Here is an 18,791-nt window from a genome sequence, read left to right as displayed (position 1 = left end):
ATTCCAGGACAATGGCGCAAGCAATAATACCCGACGGCATACTCGTACAGGTGTCAAGTCCACTCCTCGCCGCAAAGGGACGGTTCTATATTATACCTCATCTTTCGATCCCTAGGTATAGGTCGCCGCTATTTGCATACGAGTACAAAATTAAAATGTATCAAGGTGTGCTTAGTCTTTCGGTGGGCTATCCAGCCCATCCATGCATATTACTAGGTTGTAGTGCTAGGGTTGGGTGTAAGATACAAGTACAGTACACCTTCTTCGAGGTTCCGTTAATTTGTCGCTATTCTACTCTCGACACATACCATTCGTCGTAAAGAAAATGCCTGATGAGGTCACTTCTGTAGGCGCCAGGTTTCCCCATGCCCAGTATGCGCCATCCTCGTATGTGTATGTACTCCGTACTTTGTGGCCCGCGTGTGCCACCTGCAATGTAACACTACCTCAACCTCGGCCATACGAAGACATCTTGCACACTTGAATAGCCTTAGTACGGCTGGTAATCATCAGAGCTAAGGATAGAATCTAGCCAAAAGAGTCACGCTATCGAATGGAGACATGAGGAATGATGAAGTATGTGTAATTATTGATTAATGTTTCAAGGCCATGTTTGTTTTAGGCAAAGGATAGCTGGTATTAAACTTACAAATGCAAGAGAATCGCATCCCGCCTAGCCCGGATGAATGAATTCTACACCATTTCTTCATCAAAATGTCATGGCATGCATGTCACGCATGCCCTCACAATACGAGGTAGCGCCGCGACAGTGGCAGCTTTGAATCGCGAGGTGGAGCTTTCGGGGAGCTCGGACAGCGACGAAATCTTGGAATGAATACCAAACTTTGATATCAATCACATGTGTGGGCACATGGTGCTAATGGCCGGACCAAATTTTCCACTTTAGGCAGACATTGAAACCCAAGAATGAACATAAACGGTCCTATTCTAGGTACTAGACTATAACCGTTACAACTCCACTCGGATGAAGAGATGCTATTTGTATTCATCACACCTAACGCCGTAGTATCCGTCTTGAAGAGTCATTTTGTGACATCTCTTATCTATTGCAACGCTCTCTTTCCATTGCAAAACACTGTAGACTGCCGTGTAAGGTATGATCAACCCCTTTTGAATTCAAATGACTACATTTACCAATCGACACGACTGACGCGTGAGCTTCTGACACTGCAGTGGAAACCAGTTTTATACTTGTCTCGAAAAGAAAAGAGAATCGGTAATGTTGCAGTGTTGAAAGGTTTGTTGATGACAATTTAATTTTTCCATTCGCACCTCGTTGTCAGAACCGGATGTCTTACGGCTTTTGTACAAAGATAAGACCAACAATGGATATTTACCAATGTCCAAACAGGTAATCCGGCAATGCGTTTTACTTTTATTTTCTTCAGTGGCCGTTAAGAGACAGTACCTGTGGATAGCATTAGAGTCTACTGGAGTTTCCCTTGGTCATACGAATCGTAGAAAAGGGGGGATTTTGTATCCTGATATGATGACCCATTTTGAGAGTGATAAAGCTTTTACAACTAGAATTAAAGCCGTTGAGTCTAGTGTTGTAAATGGCAAATGAATATGAACAAGTATAACAGCTATATATTTACCCTCTAGCATAGCTAGCAGCCAAGGATATGCTGAAGACCATAATTATCTCCAATTTCCATAAATATGGGCTATAAGGTTCCATTTTGATGACCTCTCTATTGTTATATGAACTACATAAGGAAGTGAACTCTGCCGCCGGCAATAACATTGAGTCAGGATAGCTTCTTTTTCGTTTCTCTCCTGCTGCCTCCTTCAATCACGCAGAACCAATTGAATAAAAAGTATTGACTCGCGTCCAATGGTGAATTCTTCAAAGGTAAATACAGATATACTCCATAAGAGAGTCTAAAACCAAGCCCACGGAATAAAAAAAACTTGTAGGGTAAGTGGCTTCCTCGTGTTATCGGAGACGAGGCTTGAACACTAACTTGTAGCATTCTTCACAATCTCAGCTCTTTCTGAACTCAAAATCGATGCTCGCAGATAAGTGCTGACGATGGGAAAGTATGAATCAGCTTCGCCACAGACCCAGTTTCGAACGCGTGGTTGTAAAGGGAGACAATGTAAGTGCCTCAGCCATAAAGTGAGACATCAAGAGTCCGTGTATAATGGAATCCAGACTCCTGAAGTTGCCCAGTTCGAATATTAAGAGACTAGCTGCAAGCATTTAATTACTCGTATATTAATCATGATCCGTACTAGCATCTTTGTCGCATCGTCAGTGCTCCGCATGGCCCAAAAGCAGACGAGTAATGTTACACGGTGGCATTGCAGCGCCAAGTCCATCCAACCCGTCTTACTCGTACATGCAATTTATCCCCTTCCAGTAGCATCCGCCGCTTTTGGATGGACTGGAATCTATCTACGGAGTACTTATATAGCTCAAATTCCCACCTGACCACCTTGCCGTGCCCCAAGCTGCCGAATCGCCTGCAAAATCCCGGATCACCGGATCTGCTTTAAGCTCAGAAAGAACCTTAAAAGCTAGACTGCCGCTAGTCATCACAGCCAAGCCGCGAGAGGGTTTCAGTTGTGTCGATGCTGCGCCTCCAAGGCCAATCAAAGCCAACGCATCCGTTGGATGACGCGTCCCGCTGTTTTATTTGCTGTTTGAGATTACGGATCTGAAAACTTGTTTCCATTTGCCGGGCGGGATTTGTCCTGTCGCTATCCGTTGGCTGGTCCGCCTAAGCAGGGGCCAGCCTCTGCCCAAACGTCACCATCACAAGATCCGTTCCTCTTATCGGAGCTTTGTCTTTGTCTGTTACGGAAATCATAAATGCAGTCATATAACTGCCGCTTTCACTATTCTGTCGTCGATGGTTAATTCTTGAAGTCGCTTCCATGGATCACGTTTGTTTGCCAAGTGTCGCGGGCCATCCAGCGGCCGCCCGATCTTCAAACTTTGCCAAGAGGAGGAGAGTTGCTCAGCCGCAGCCAAGATTTACCATGACTTTCCTCGATGTCATTGCTTATACTGATTGCTAGTGAGCCAAGATGCCCAAGCGCCACCGCGCAAACCCACAGACTCAGAGTCGCACAGTCTTCCGTTTCCATTGGGCTGTTATAAGATCATGGGGCGCATATTCCGCACGCATGTTTCTGGGCTGTAGTTTTCTAGTCTGTTCTGTCTCTGAGAGGTCAATAAATCATCAACACCTCACATCTCACTTGGGCGCCTCGTGCATCTCAGGTTGGTTGTGCTTTCTTCGTCTGCTGGTAGGACGTTGAATATACCGTCGCTTAGCCTTTGTTTCCTTCCACGTCATTCGTTCAACCTTTAATGCTATTTCTTTGTCTTTGTATCCGTTATTAAAACAATCCTCCCCAATCCGAGGCCTTTGGGCCTTCGCGTTTGCCTGCTTCCCCTCAGCATCCATTATCGCCAATCGTTTCAACCATGTTTTTGTCATTTGTAATCATTGCGACGAGTATCCTATGTGCGACAACAGAGGCTGCTTATCGCATTGACAATGCAGGTAATTCACTGGCGAAAACTGAACGATGGTTCATTTCCCTGATTAATCTCTCCCGGCAGATAACATTCGAGACACGGCCCGTGGGCTTGCGTACGATTTAATGCTACAGTACGAAGGGAACAAGACGGGGCAGATTCCTGGTATTTTGCCTGGTCCACCGACTGAGAACAAAGGAGATTATTACTGGTGGGAAGGAGGTGCTATGATGGGCACATATGTCGATTATTGGCATCTCACGGGCGATACAAGCTACAATTCAGTCGTCATGGAGGGCATGCTTCACCAAGTAGGCGACCACGAAAACTATATGCCCTTGAACCATACGGCATCTCTCGGGAATGACGACCAAGGCTTCTGGGGCATGTCCGCGATGCTGGCGGCGGAGAACAAATTCCCGAATCCCCCAGCAGATAAACCCCAGTGGCTTGCTCTGGCCCAAGCGGTTTGGAACACTCAAGCGGATCCTAGCCGCCATGATGAGACCTGCAATGGTGGATTGAGATGGCAAATCCCTTTCTCAAATGCTGGTTACAATTACAAGAACAGTAGGGCAAGATATCCTATGATTAAAGGCTCTGTATTGCTAACGTGGTGACTATCCTTACAGCAATTGCCAACGGATGCTTCTTCAATATCGGGGCCCGACTTGCTCGATACACTCGAAACGATACGTACGCCAAGCGCGCCGAGGATACTTGGAACTGGCTATGGGGAGTGGGATACATCGACCACGAAAACTGGCTCGTCTATGACGGCGGCCATGTCGAAAAGAACTGCACCGATATAAATCGCGCCACATTCTCCTACAACGCAGCTGTTCTGACCCATGGAGCTGCCTTTATGTACAACTATGTATGTATAAGCATTGCCATGATCTGCCTACAACCCTGATTCAGATGAACTGACTGGTACTCTAGACCAATGGCTCAGATGTCTGGAAGTATCGCGTAGATAAACTCCTCGACTCTCTGTTAGCAAGATTCTTTCCGGACGGAATTGCATATGAGGCTGCTTGCGAGCCGCGCCAAGGTGCATGCAGCACAGACATGCTCTCGTTCAAAGGCTACATCCATCGCTGGCTATCTGTGGTGACCCAAGTCGCCCCGCATACGAAGAACAAGATCCTTCCTGTTTTACGAAAATCGACAGAAGCTGCTGTCAAGCAATGCACCGGAGGCGATTCAGGCCGACGATGCGGCTTCTACTGGAGTTCTGGGAAATTCATCGACCCGGCCGTCGATCATACCAGCGGCGCCGGCGAAGCCATGAATGTCCTGGCAGCAGTGTCGAGTCTGTTAATCAACGAAGCGAATCCTCCAGTAACCAATTCATCGGGAGGTATTTCTAAAGGAAACCCGAATGCAGGAACTGGGGCAGACAATGGAGAGGTTGAGCTGAAGCCAATTGGTGCGGGGGACAAGGCTGGGGCTGTTATTGTGACACTCTTGTTACTGGGCAGCGCAACGGCCGGCTTCATTTGGATATGTTGGGTTGACTAAATCTGAATTGCTATGTCGGAAACGGGATGATTTGACAAAACTTCAACATTGGATTGGGCGGCAGGGCGTTCACGGAATTACTGGTGGGCAAAGTAGAGCGCTAGGAACATGAAGCTATTTACACCCCATCACCGGGATTTCATTTTTGGCTTGTTCACACCCCAGACTTTCAAATAGACTTCTATAATGTATTTCTTGTATAGTTTCTATTCTTATTATAGCATGCAATCTTACACTATCCTTCCATCTATGGCTATTGCTCGAGACTATTAGTGTCTTCACAATCCTTACGTAAGTGTCAGGTTCCAGGTTTCGGCCCTTCGGCTTTTCGGCCAGATTTGCAACCTGAAGATCGAAGCTACACCTCAACATACACGGACTTGGACGTGAAAGGCAGTTCATGCAAGGTCAGCTCTGTCACTTAGCAAAGCTGGGCATATACAAGCATAAGCCCTGTTCAAGAGGCCGAGTGCATCAATCTCGATCATACAAGTTATGCCGAACAGCTCCGACTGTGACCCCGGCGTCAGCACAACACTCCGTATCACCAGATCTATAAGTGAGCTTCCACATTTGGTAGTTGCTGTCATCAGGAGTTGCGCTTACAAAAGTCTTTGCAGAGAGAGCCTGCGGAGATTGCCATGCGCGCAAGGTCAAGTGTGATGGTGCTATTAACGGATTCCCCTGTCGGAACTGCAGGCTAGCCAAGGTTCATTGCGTTGTTCCAGATAGACGAAAGCGCCGAGCTCGAGTGTCCGGCCAGTCTTCTACGACGGGAGAAGAGAGATTGGCCATTCAAACTTCGACTCAACGACGAGTAGTATCATCGGAGCCGGGACCTACGGAACCTATTGCCCACGAACATGATGAAGGGTCTTCTCAACCTGAAGTCTCAGTCTCCCATAGAACGGCGGATGCAGAGTATGCAAGACAGAATTTAGTGGAGTTCTTCAGTCAGGACCTCCAAGAGAAGCCGATACAAACACGCCTTACCTATATTGGGAGCGATCTATCTACTCTCGGTTATCTTGTTCGCCAGCAGTCGACAAACCAGCGTGTTCACCACTATCCTTCTTCGAATAGCTACGCACCACGCATACCTGGATTGCAAGGCGTCCCGGCGCCCAACCTGATTCCCAAAGATGCGTTTGTTCTTCCACCCAGGAGTGTTTCCGATATCCTGATAGGGGCCTATTTTCAACATATTCATGGCATCTTCCCAATCATTGATCAAAAAGAGTTCCTCACTCAGTATATAAATCCCACTTCAGCACCACCACTACTCCTGTTTCATGTCATATGTCTAGCAGGAAGCCATGCTACGTCTACGCTTGACAACACTCAAGAACTGAAAAGTGCTTTTTTTCGTCGGGCAAAAGCGCTGTTCGATGGGCGATACGAGGAAGACCGGATGCACATGGTGCAAGCAGCCCTGCTCTTGACCTGGTTCTCCGATGGTGGCGATGATGTTGGCACAAATGCCTGGTGGTGGATCGGAGCCGCAACACGTATTGCTCTTGGCTTGGGGATGCACCGAGACGTTGGCCCAAGCAAGATGCTGGAACGAGACAAGAGAACTTGGAGGAAGATCTGGTGGTGTCTAGTCCAATTTGATGTGCTCGTGTCTCTATGTTACGGTCGGCCGCAGAACATGTATGTTTGGACTATCACTCATCTTTCCCCCTAACTGGGCAAGCTGACAGTTTTGGTTCAGCAATCTAGATGACTGCGATACACCACCTCTCGGAGTAGAAGATTTCGATGCCTCTACTGGCGAGGACGAAGTAAGCTTTTGTATTCATCACGCAAAGCTCTGCGCAGACATATCCCTTCTCCTCAGGGCTCACTTTTCCCTCAAAACCCAGAAATCACCCAATAACTGGAGCGCCTCTCTCCAAGCTTTGGATGCCAAGCTTGCCGAGTGGCTCCTTAATCTACCCTCTGCGCTACGCGACCGTGGCCAGCCAACGAGCGTGTACAAGTCAATGCTATTCCTCACGTACGAAACCGCCTTGATCCAAGTCCACCGCCTACGGCTTCCTTCTACAGATGATATACCTTCGATGGATCTGCTAGATAATGATCGGATATGCATAGAGGCAGCTTCTAAAATTCTCTTCATCTTCGAAGAGCTGGATAAGCGTTCGGCTCTACAAAAGTGTTGGTTCTGTGCTCCCAGTGCACTATTCACCGCTCTTGTCCAAGTTCAGGCTCAACTACGAAGTGATAATCCCATCATTTCGCTACAGGCCCAAGATAAGTACGCTTCAGGCTTGCAGATACTGCAACGCCTCTCTCAACACTGGCTGATGGCAGCCTCAGTGTGGCGTCTGTTTCAATTTGGCCCAAGAACAGATGATACTAGGACGACAACACAAGAAGTGTTGCCGAGTATTGGAAATCTCTTGGAGCGGAACTCAGCAAATGAAGGGCACCAATTGATCGCAAACCAAACCGCGAGTAAACAGAACGCTGCGGAACATGAAATTTTAACAGAGGAAAGAGAGTGGATCAATTTTTTGTCATTCGAAGAGGAGCAGCCAGGAGATGTCCATATCCAGCCTAACAGATGGGAGGAGAGTTCTTCAGAATGGCAGTCTCTTTATTGGCGAGACTCTTTGGGCGGTCTTGATCTGCAGCAGCCGGACCCTCCAAGGAGTATACCTTGAACGCATGTAGCGAATTCGACACAACACATGACAAACTGCAGAATTGTCATCTACTGCGCCGCTTAATTCGTAGACAGCCTATCAATAACCTCTCCCGCAGCTCTACGACCAGAAACTAGAGCTCCCTCCATATATCCCTTCCAGACGGTGCTCGTCTCTGTCCCGGCGAAATGAATGTAGCCCTCCGGCCGCCATTGATCTTGACTGAGACTCCCCAAGCAGGAAGCAGGCACCACAGGACAAGGCGCTCCCTGTGAAAACTCCTCATTGTTCCAAATTTGCTCTCGCGTCTCCAGAGGCCGTGGAATATCTGCTCCATAGATGCGATCGACATGGGTTATCACTTGATTCAAGCGATCCGAGGCATCCTTCTGTGCCCACTCTGCACCTCTTTGACCCACAACAAAGCATATCAATGCAAATAGGCCATCTTCATCGCTCGAGGCATCCCGTGTCAGAGCCACTGGTCCACTGAGACCTTGTGCCAGGCCGCAGAGATCGAGTTTACGCCACCAGGGCTCTGAGTAGACGAGGAACACCTTTGCGTAAAACCCAAGCTTGCTATGAGTGCTAAGCCAATATTTATCTGCTGATAGCGGCGGTGAGATATTTATTTGACTCAAGAAGACGCTTGGAACCGTGGAAATGATGTGCCCGGCGCGAAAACGTCTTCCGTCCCGAGCAATGACCAGGCATCCGCTGCCAATATCCTGCTCGATTGTTTGCACAGGGGTTGAGCATATGACTGTCTCCGGCCTGAGCCCATTCCGCAGCCCATAACACAGCGACTGCGTTCCGTGTCGAAAGCGCATACTCTGACCACCGCCTCTATCGTCTGATCGCATTTGGATGAGGCCGCCTCCCGCTTGACAGTAGTGCATAAAGAAGACGACGCTGACTTGGTCCGACTCGACGCCCAACATTGCGGCAGTCCAAATATTGACTAGACGACGTACAATATCGCTGGCACCCATGGAAACTGCAAAGCCATCCATGTTCATGTATCCATGCTTGGTTAGAGATTGGCCAAGTTCTGTAGGCTTGACGGTATGACATAGAGCCTCGACGCGACTTCTTATCTCAGCAAATATTGCCCTGTCCTCTTCAGAGAGCTAGCTCATCAAATGTTATAATCAGTCTTTGTTTGTACCTTTCTGGAGAGAAAATTGCAGGTGTTGAACCTACCGGTGGATCACTTCCATAGCGAAACCCTCCAAGATCCTCCAGGATGCAGTCGCCAATTATGTTCTGGGTGACCATCTCCAGCCCAAACTTTTTCACCAATGCAGTTACCATGGGCTGATTCACATCATTGGTCCAGGCACCTCCAAGTTCGACATATCCTTTCTCAGGGCCCAGAGGTACAGACCACAGCTTACCACCAACCCTATCGCGCGCTTCGAGAATGAGACAGGAGATGCCAGCTGCTTGAAGATCATGAGCAGCCTGTAAACCACTCAGCCCGCCTCCGATAATGATGACTTGAGTTTTTTGTTCTCGAACGGACGGCTCAGAGGATATTTGGGGCTGAATGCCGAAAGCAGCATCTTCCTGGTCGGGAGCCATACTTGCTATTGGTCTTTTCCTATGGGTCGTGGATGTTATCAGAAATGGGAAACGGCGATAAAATTGCACTGAATGGTTTTTTTTCTTTACTAAATACCTTTGCTCTCATGAAATGAAAATTGAAATCATTGTGTTTTGATGCCCAAAGATGTATACATGTAATCGTCGGGCCGAAGCAGGAATGAGGAGAAGGCCGTCTGAAGTCGCATCGCCGAAACGCCGAACATAGCGGGCTCTGGTGAAGCATTTAGTGCAGACAAACTCAGGGCTCAATCTCTACTCTGAATATTGCTGTTGAAAATATTGAACATTTCGCGCAGAAACAAAGACCCGAATAAGTAATTTGACCTGTTTCCTATTGACTCATTTACACCGCTTGTAATTGTACTGGAGAAATAATTGCTGGCCAATCATGGAGCTGTTTTCTCTGGCTGGCAAGACTGCTCTAGTAACCGGAGGCACTCGCGGTATTGGCCAAGCTATCGCCACAGGGCTTGCTGAGGCCGGTGCAGATATTGTTCTTGTCCAGGTAAGTCGATCTACGCATTTCCAAACGCAATGTAACCATGTCTTTAGCTAAGCGTGAGGACGTCAAAAGCGAAGTACAGAGGAGGGTGTTACAAAGCAGAGCATCGAAGCTCTGGGACGCAAATGCCACATTGTGGTGGCAGATCTGAGCGACCGAAGCAATGTACATGGCCTGATTGCCTCTGTGACTGAGGCACATCATATCGACATCCTCATCAACAATGCCGGGATCATGCGACGATATCCCGCAACTGAGACTTCACAGGAGGTGCTGGACGAGGTCATGGAGGTCAACTTCAACGGCCCCTTTATTCTGTGCCGCGACATGGGCAGATACTGGATCGATAACAAGATCGACGGCCGGCTTATCAACATTGCCAGTCTATCCACATTCCAGGGCGGCGTGAGAATGGCTGCGTATTCCTCCAGCAAGGGGGCAGTGGGCCAACTTACAAAAGCTCTTAGCAACGAGTGGGCACAGCACAAGATTCGCGTCAACGCAATTGCACCAGGGTATGTTGCGAGTGAAGATCTTATCTTTCGCTGATGCATTAGGCCGGCTTATGAGAGAAAAATGTCAGATATATTGCCACGGATATGAACACAGACACTCGCAGCAACCCGGATCAGACATATTACCAGTCCATCGTGACACGCATCCCCATGGGGCACTGGGGGAAGCCGGAGGATTTCAAGGGACCAGCCGTATTCCTGGCTTCTGACGCAAGCTCCTACGTGTCTGGAGAAACGATTGTGGTGCGTTGAGGCATGGAAACTGATGGTTGTATGACCGAAGCAATGTTGGCTAACTAAGAAGCAGGTCGATGGCGGGTGGATGGCACGCTGAACATGGTATAGAGCCTCCAGAAGCTCAGAGCAGCAATTGTGATTGTTATATATAAAATCGTGATTGGACTTTATGGAAAACAAGTGATGAATAAATAATAATGAATACCAACCAACCTCTTTTAGACGGGCAGATGTGGAAATAGTTTGATGAGATTAAAGCTTCATTTGTACCTACTAGGTAGGTACCCAGATACGGAGTACATCGAATCTGGCGGGAGGGCCATGATGCGGCCGCGTGTACAAGTACGCAAACCCTTAACGCTTCCCTTTATTTGAATGTCCTTCTACTCTCTTTCACACCAGAAAACATGTGAGGACACGTGCGCACCTACATCTCCCTCGCTCATGGCCAAGTAGCGCTACAGCTGGCAGTCACTTTGGCGCGCTGAGCGGAAGCACGTGATAGCGCGGCGCTTTTATCTTATCAGCACGTCACAGCCCAAGAAAGTTGTCCAGTGCAAAAGGCCAAAGTGACGGGCCATCGAGTTTACATTAATATTACTATCACCTGCTTGGTACCGACTAATATCGAGCGCCAATTCTCCCTTCATATACGACCCGTCTCTCCCAGAAACGGCAATTCCATTCCCTTCTTCTTCTCTTCCGCAAGAGGTCGATTGGCTTCCGTTACGCCTTCACGATGTATGAAGACTCGGAGCTTCTGCTCCGATACGCAGAAGAAACCGAAGACGATAGCTACGACTCGGCCGTCGAATACGAATTCTACAATGGCACGGATCCTTGGGACGAGAACCCCTACGCGGGACGCGTTTTCCCCAAGTTTGCGGAACTGCCTCCGGAGCTGCGCCTCAAGATCTGGGAGCTTGGCCTGGTAGAGGCAGAGCGGCCTCGCGTTCTTCCGTTCGAAGTTCATGCCATCCCTCGAAAGATGCCCGGCGTGTTTACAGAAAACGAGTACGGCGACCAAATCCAGCGTCTGTTTCGGGATTGGCACGTTCGGCCCGGCAAAGATCTGGCCCGCGTAACCAAGCAGACGCGCGCCCTCGTGGCCGTCAACCGAGAGGCTCGAGAGGTTGCTCGCAAGATTCTGCCTCACACTCTCAAGGTTCAGAATCCTGCGAGAAACGGCTACGGAATGGTCAATTTCAACCGGGATCGAGATGTTGTTCAAGTCGACGGATACGAACGTGGGCACATCAGTCCACGGGCTCCTGATGAGAGATTGGAAGACAGCGCATACCATTTCGACGGCTTCGCGGAAAATGTGTTGCAGCTTGCATTTCACGAGAGCGCCTTTGACGAAGATGACACGGATAACACCACCGATGAATACTTCAACCACGCCATGGAGGCGTTCCGTAATCTCAAGCGCCTATTCCTTCTCCGCCCGGCTACCAACCCGATGGCCCCCTATGTGATGAACTGGTGTGGCTCGGATTTCGTTTATACATATACTACCGCTATCAGGGACAGGGGCAACGACTATCTCTGGACCAAACGATGTTGGCCAAATGCAGACGACTACGACGACTTTGTTCGTAAAAACGTCCCCACCCCAATGCTAAGAGATGTGCCCCATCCTTTGCTTCCTACTCGCGATGTCTGGGTCCTCCCAATGCTCTCGTTCGATGATAAAGGTGCCTTGAAAAGATTTGATAAAGCAAGGGCAAAGTGGCAGGAGAGTTACGAACGCGGCATTTATATCGGACAACTCTCTGATTTATCAACAGACTATGACTCTGACTCCCAATCTGAACCTGACGAATATGAGAGCGAGGGAATCGATGACTCCGAAATCATTGACAATGATAGCGAAGACAATAGTGATGATGATGACTTGTCTGGAGATGAAGTATATGGCGATGATGACGACTCCACCGTAGATGAGAACGAGGTGGGAGAAATCGTTCCCGTCTTTTCCAGCCCAGAACCAGAGCCAGAGCCGAATGGTCTCAGAGACTCCCCATCGGATGCGCAGAACTCGCGAAAGCGACGAATTGTAGCGGATTCGGATGACGAGGATCCATCTGAAGGACCAGGGGCGAAACGAGCTCGCACGACCCGCCCGGCGCGAGTCGTAACGTCAGACACGGAGGATGAAGGCGAGAGCAAACCCAACAGCACCGGGAGAAGTCGCAGGCGTGCGGCGATTGCGGACAGCGATGAAGAAGACGACGATGATGGCAAAGACGTTGAAGTCAAGGGAATAGACGAGGACGTGTCCGGCAGCAAGAAAGACAGAAAGGGGGCTACAAATGGAATAAAGCGCAATACTAGAGGCCAAAAAGATGATGAAGATGATGATGAAGAGGAGGAGGAGGAGGAGGAAGTTACAGATGTAAGGCAGTTGAGTCTAGCCAGTCGGCTTAATCTCGTGCCACAAAGGCATCCTTCGTCACGCAAAAGAAAAGCAGAGGACGACGAGAGTTCAAATCCAGAAGAGTACAGTGAGGATGATGATGACGAGGATGACGATGACGATGAAGAGAGATCGGACGACGACCTCATCGACGGTATTGCTGAAGAATCGGATGAGTCTGATGACGAATGATTTTGGCGCATGGATAATTTTGGCGGTATTCAGTGAATTATCTGGATTACTTTTACGGTATTTGGGCGTTCTCTATAGATGATTATAATGATCAATCTCTCCGATAATACACATCAGCATATTGGTATATCATGATACTTGATTCTGCATTGTGCCCTAAAACGTCTTTCCCCTGGCCAAGAGATCGACAAATTCTCGAATCCTCCGCTGCCTCGTCTCACTCCTCTTGGCTGCATGAATGTGCCACAGGAACGAATACCTTTGCGACTTGCTCAGCCCCTGGAAAATCACCTTTACCTCTTCGTTCTCTGCCAGCGCCGCCTCCAAATCCTCGGGAACCTCCATTGTCGCTGGCCCCGAGTAAGCCTTATCCCAGCGCCCATCCCCCTTTGCGGCATCTACAACAGCGATGCCTGCAGGCCTCATCCGGCCCTCGGCCGTCAACATTTCGACGCGCTGAACGTTGCGGCGAGACCATAGGCTTCGGGACCGGCGAGGCGTAAAGCGCTGCAGGTAGAAGTGTTCGTCGAGGCGTTTGCGCTGACCGTCGATCCAGCCGTGACAGAGAGAGGTGTCGACGGCATCGGGGTAGCTGATGGAAGGGACTTTTGCGATGATTGATCTCTTACTGAATCGTAGCCAGATGCCGGAGGGTGTCGAGGTGCCGGCGTCGAGGAGCCAGGCGTCGAAATGGGAGGCGGATGGGAAACTGAGAATTTGTGTGGTAGATGATGTTGATGCTGATGAAGTAAGGCTTATTTTGGGCTTTGATCTGATGGGGATGGTGTTTGGGGATGCTGATGATTCGGTGATCTTGGACTTGGTCTTGGATCTAATAACGAGGGGGTTGTTGGATGAAGCCGTAGGTATGGCTGGTGATGATGAAGCTTCGGCGGCAGCTTTGGCTACGGCAGCTCTAGTTGTTCTTCGGGTTGACATTTTCGCTGATTTTTCTTATAAAGTCATCTGTTAGCAAATATCATCATCCATCCATGGATATGAACTGGGGATGAGGAGCCAATACTGATGAGGAGCCAATACTGTACGAATCGCCGTGAATATGGCTGCGGCTGATCAGCACAACTGTGCACGGCACGGTTATTGCTCTAATGAAGCACTCTGAATGATGCCGAACACAGAGTCGCAAAGTGTATTTGGAATGGTATATAGCAATTCAGAAGGGAATCCACGATAAATATGGGATTGTTTGATGCGCTGCGGTCTTTTATCGAATTCCATGAACGGGCAGTTTATCGTGACGCTCTGGACATTGGAAGTGTAGAGTCGATGCAGCAGAGGTGCACGGCGATGGACGGCTGATAGCGCATCCTGTTAGCGTAGGGGGCCGCCAAGACGCGCTGTGATCGTGGAATCCAGCACCTCCAGTAGGCAAAAGCGTGCACCTACAGGCTCCAGCTTGCCATTACAGCGCCCTTGTAGCGCTGCAGCCTCAAGACGACCAGATGCACCATTTCAATGCAACATCAATTCATCTTCTCTTCATCATCACATCTCGAAATATCAAAGTCGAAAACGCTTGCTAGACTCCAACAGCACCGAGGCCGCGAATAGAAATACCACTGCCGATACAACCCAAAACCCCGCCTCTATAGAAGACGCCGATTCCATTCGCCAGCTCGAGATCAAACACCCAGTTGAACGAAATCAATCACTCCTTGAACATCTCCAACAGCTTCTGGACCGGCCAGGCTCGCGCATCTCGATACTTTTCAACTACTCCCCGCAGCGCTTGACGTTCGTATCGGTCCGTGAAAAAGTCTCCATACAGCTGAATACCAATGGCAGCATTCAACAGCGCTGGAGGCGAGGCGGGATGGCAGAGAGCGATACCGCAGAGCTCCAGCAACAGCAGACGAACGTCGTTCTCGGCCCTTCTCCAGCTCGCCCGCGATGCTGACGGCGCCCTAAAGAAGCAGAGATTAGTACCGGTCGCGTAAAGAGAAGGGAAATATGTGTGAAACGTACTTGAGAAAGGGATTCTCGGCGACCAGCACCGACTTTGCCATGATGCTCTGCTGGATACTGGTGACCTCGAGGTTGGATCCGTACCAGACGGTAGGGAAAATCTCCCCCTTGGTCTTATCCGCCGTCCTCTTGAAGATGGGGCGGAAGTTGACCAGAATCTCGTATTCGAGGTAGTTTTGCTGGTCCATGAGCCTCACTAAAAAGGTGTTTGGTCAGTCCTCTCTCGCAGACACACACCGAAGCCCAACAGATCATCCAACTTACGCCATTCGCGTTCAGATCCGTCTTCCCAGCGCCACTTGGCCACTTGGACAGTATGCATTACCGTCTTGTTTGCTTTGGAAGCGCTATGCCATAAATCAGGCGAAGGGAACAACTGCGGTGGTTGTTTCCGAGTAAAGGAGTGATAGATTTCCTGTCGAAGAGCCATCCAGTACGCGGCTTGGATAAGACTTCTTCGGCCAAATAATGCCTGCGACGCGGAGCTTCTCAAGACAGCATTGATGATAGGAAGGAAATTGACCTGCTTTCCGGATTGGAAATGGCGGTCGTCGCTTTGGCCATTGCTATTGTCATTTGCTGAAGCGTCCTCTTCCTCTTCGTCGATTTCTTCCAACTGGCGGAGGATGACAGCTGTTGCAATGATGCTATCTCGATAATCATCGTCATCAATATCGTGAAAATGTCGGAGCGCGGGGATGCATTTGAGCATGTACTCCACTGCATCATGCTCGCTGAGCTTGGGAATAATCTGTCCGTGATAGAGAATACCGGCGGGGGTCCGGTACTGGGGAAGACGGCTGAGATGGCGCGCGGCAACTGCGAATATCGCGTTGAGGAGGTGTGGATGGTGGTGGGCAAGTCGAGGAACAGCAAGCTGAAAATGGCGGTCTTCGTCACACAAGTCAAACTATCCATGGAGGTCAACACAACAAGGTCGTCATGCTTCATATCACGTCCAAGAACTTACCCAGTGTGCAATTTCTTCGACAAAATATCGAAAAAGACAAGCCTCCCGTGTGTCTTCTAGGGGAAACCGTCTTCGAAAGGTCTCATCTTCTTGTGATGATATCACGCTCGGTACATGACGGTCATACAATAAAGCATACGAGGCAGAACCATCGTCAGCGGGGTATGTTGCTGTAGAGTGCCCCGCGGAGGAGTAATGATCAACGTCCCCTTGCCCACGAGGCCGAACCTGGGGGCCGAGGGATGTGCTCCTATACTGAGTAGGCGGCCGGTCATCATACCCATCAAGGGGCCGAAATGGCGCGGCATCAGGGGTCTTATCTTCGGATTGCTGGCTCGGGTGAGGCGAATGATTTGAAGGCGAGTCAACTGAGGGGCCACCGCTTGAGGTAACATGATATGGAGGCTGATTGGTCGCGCCGGGAGTAACCGCGTTCCACGATTCGGATTCCCTATGCGAATCAGGACTCTCTTGACTTATCGCGGGGCCACCTCCCTGGGAATGGAAGCGAACTATTGTTCCATTTACAGTCAGCGACCAAATCATCAAGGGTCACTCGATACCAGTTTGGCAAGGCAGTGAGATGGCCAAGTCTTGGCCTCGAGGGGGGAAAGGCCGTTATGATCCTAGTCTACATACAGTGCTTCACCTCGCTGTTGACCCATTTCTGCTCTTTGGAAAAACTGGCGGCGGACCCATGGCGGAAGACGGTCTTCTTAGTTGGGCGTGTGCATGGCAAGAGTTTTGACTGACACCGACGACACTTGGGGCGCTCCTCGTCACCTACAATGGGTTGCCAACGGCAGCATCATGTCAGCAATGCCGCTTTGAAAGTTTCATGGAGTACGGCTCATTAGCTTTCCATGTATGAGATGTCCACTGCTACTCCGGTCCGAGAGAAGCAGCATGTCCTCTTCGTACATGTAAGAAGCGCAGACGGATCTCATGCAAAGATGTCATGGCCCAATTGCCAAGGCCACAGAAAAACGAACGGAAGGATCAATCTCACATTTGACGTGCTTCTCTATCGGTAACGCTCGAGTCAGCTATCAAAATACGAATAAAGGGGCATGTTGGGGTGAGTTGAGAGCGGACCTTTGCACTGGACGCACGGGTGCTTGACCGCAGGCATCAAGTTCCAGAAGCCCAGCCGGTCGCCACACGGGAAATCGTCCGGTATAGCTGTGGCCTGATGAGATGACTTGAACAGCTGACGTTATGCCGATATGCGACGAGGAAGGACGCGAGCTGGAGAAGAGTATGGAGAGAAGCAAAGCGAGATCCGGCGAGAGCATCCAGATTCGGCCAAAAATCGGTCTTGGGCGTGACCGTTTCTTTTAGTAATCGCCGGCGATGGTTTCCTTGGAGGTGAGCCAAGCTGCGGAGAAGATCTAAGCCTAAACGGGGCAATTGGACAAACGGCCGTTATACAGTATGATCGGTCACGAATCAGGCTGTGGGTACAAATTGGAGATGCGGCCCTGTTACTTTCCGATCGCTGTTGAGAAATCGTCAGGCATTGATGACTGTCCAAATCTCGCCTCTCAAGAGGAATGTAGTTGTTGTTTCTGGCTTCGACCTGACGAGAGATGAGATTGACGTTTCTGGCCATCAAGATGGACACAATTCCCGTCTTTGGTGGGGTACCACGAGTTGCCGGAGCAGTTGATGATCCCCGAGCCTGTTGTGGCTAGGCAGCTGGATTTATTAACGGTGCAACCAGAGAAGCTCAGCTGAACTCGTGAATTGACTCACGGCCTCAAGAATCCTCTGCTTTTAGCCAACCAAACAACTCATGATATATCTATCCAACTCCTTTCGATATCCGAAGCACACGGACATTATCCACATCAACTAAAAGTCATCATGAGCCATCAATCGCAGGATCAAGACTCTGCCGACTCTCAACGGCTACCCTACACCGGCTCGTGCCATTGCGGAGAAATCCGCTACATTGTCTATCTGACTCTCCCTCCCGCGACGCTTCTCAACTCAGAACCGCCGCCATCTCGAGGAGTCCAGCGCGTTTACAGGTGCAATTGCACCATTTGCCATAAATCGGGGTTTCTCCATGTCCGTCCCGCATCTGCTTTCGACGACTTCTTGCTCCTATCGCCCCTGGATCCTCTAAAGAGTCTAGGCGACTACGTGTGTAACAATGAGACGCTCCACTTCCTCTATTGCAAAACGTGTGCGGTGAGATGCTTCATCTTTTACGGCGAAGGGGAAGCTGTCGATGTCAGTCTGCCCGAGGCAGTTGCGTCAGGTGGTGCCAAATCTGGGTCCGAGGAGGATGGCGTCTCTGTCAAGGCCTGGAGGCCCAAGAAGGTCGAATTCAATGATAGTCTTCCTAACCGAGGCTCATATCTTAGTGTGAATGGACACACGATTGATGCAGGCCAGAAAGGCGTTGATCTGAGGGAGTGGGTGGAAACAAGGGCCGTCATGTATCTCGATTATCTTCCAAACGATGGGAGGTTGCCTCCACGTTGCGAGGCGCCGCATGTTGGTGGTTCATACTAAAGATCTGAGCCGGCATACTGTATCATCGAACCAACGTTGACTCAGGTTCATATAATGAGAGAGTACTCTTTTGTTGTGATATATCGAGCTGGCACGGGCACTCACATCCACACCATGATCGCAATGCCACTTGCACGCAACTTTACTCAA

General features: G+C 49.7%; 8 protein-coding genes across 8 annotated transcripts; 5 read left to right on the top strand and 3 right to left on the bottom strand.

Annotated features, from left to right (window-relative positions):
• Positions 1–3,460: 3,460 nt before the first annotated feature.
• Triagg1_2726 (CAZyme family GH76) lies at positions 3,461–5,038 on the top strand (the record flags this gene model as incomplete). Its single annotated transcript, XM_062896939.1, has 4 exons — positions 3,461–3,539; positions 3,599–4,084; positions 4,147–4,391; positions 4,457–5,038. 4 exons carry the CDS (start codon positions 3,461–3,463, stop codon positions 5,036–5,038), a joined length of 1,392 nt encoding a protein of 463 aa, XP_062758343.1.
• Positions 5,039–5,533: 495 nt separating this feature from the next.
• Triagg1_2725 (transcriptional regulator family: Fungal Specific TF) lies at positions 5,534–7,707 on the top strand (the record flags this gene model as incomplete). Its single annotated transcript, XM_062896938.1, has 3 exons — positions 5,534–5,597; positions 5,659–6,691; positions 6,753–7,707. 3 exons carry the CDS (start codon positions 5,534–5,536, stop codon positions 7,705–7,707), a joined length of 2,052 nt encoding a protein of 683 aa, XP_062758342.1.
• Positions 7,708–7,769: 62 nt separating this feature from the next.
• Positions 7,770–9,273, bottom strand: Triagg1_2724 (uncharacterized protein; the record flags this gene model as incomplete). Its single annotated transcript, XM_062896937.1, has 2 exons — positions 7,770–8,819; positions 8,893–9,273. The coding sequence occupies 2 exons, from the start codon at positions 9,271–9,273 to the stop codon at positions 7,770–7,772; spliced, it is 1,431 nt and encodes a 476-aa protein (XP_062758341.1).
• Positions 9,274–9,685: 412 nt separating this feature from the next.
• On the top strand, positions 9,686–10,648 carry Triagg1_2723 (uncharacterized protein; the record flags this gene model as incomplete). Its single annotated transcript, XM_062896936.1, has 4 exons — positions 9,686–9,802; positions 9,872–10,314; positions 10,419–10,557; positions 10,622–10,648. 4 exons carry the CDS (start codon positions 9,686–9,688, stop codon positions 10,646–10,648), a joined length of 726 nt encoding a protein of 241 aa, XP_062758340.1.
• A 642-nt stretch (positions 10,649–11,290) lies between these two features.
• Triagg1_2722 (uncharacterized protein) lies at positions 11,291–13,162 on the top strand (the record flags this gene model as incomplete). Its single annotated transcript, XM_062896935.1, has 1 exon — positions 11,291–13,162. One exon carries the CDS (start codon positions 11,291–11,293, stop codon positions 13,160–13,162), a length of 1,872 nt encoding a protein of 623 aa, XP_062758339.1.
• Positions 13,163–13,318: 156 nt separating this feature from the next.
• Positions 13,319–14,101, bottom strand: Triagg1_2721 (uncharacterized protein; the record flags this gene model as incomplete). Its single annotated transcript, XM_062896934.1, has 1 exon — positions 13,319–14,101. One exon carries the CDS (start codon positions 14,099–14,101, stop codon positions 13,319–13,321), a length of 783 nt encoding a protein of 260 aa, XP_062758338.1.
• Positions 14,102–14,831: 730 nt separating this feature from the next.
• Positions 14,832–17,041, bottom strand: Triagg1_2720 (uncharacterized protein; the record flags this gene model as incomplete). The annotated part of the gene is made up of 6 exons (XM_062896933.1): positions 14,832–15,087; positions 15,149–15,344; positions 15,413–16,058; positions 16,119–16,630; positions 16,758–16,901; positions 17,005–17,041. The coding sequence occupies 6 exons, from the start codon at positions 17,039–17,041 to the stop codon at positions 14,832–14,834; spliced, it is 1,791 nt and encodes a 596-aa protein (XP_062758337.1).
• A 943-nt stretch (positions 17,042–17,984) lies between these two features.
• Triagg1_2719 (uncharacterized protein) lies at positions 17,985–18,641 on the top strand (the record flags this gene model as incomplete). Its single annotated transcript, XM_062896932.1, has 1 exon — positions 17,985–18,641. The coding sequence occupies one exon, from the start codon at positions 17,985–17,987 to the stop codon at positions 18,639–18,641; it is 657 nt and encodes a 218-aa protein (XP_062758336.1).
• Between the last annotated feature and the right edge of the window lie 150 nt (positions 18,642–18,791).

This window comes from Trichoderma aggressivum (assembly GCF_033847375.1).
Source record: "Trichoderma aggressivum f. europaeum strain CBS 100526 chromosome Unknown scaffold_007, whole genome shotgun sequence".
Taxonomy (NCBI): domain Eukaryota; kingdom Fungi; phylum Ascomycota; class Sordariomycetes; order Hypocreales; family Hypocreaceae; genus Trichoderma; species Trichoderma aggressivum.
This window is presented reverse-complemented; position numbering and strand designations above follow the sequence as displayed.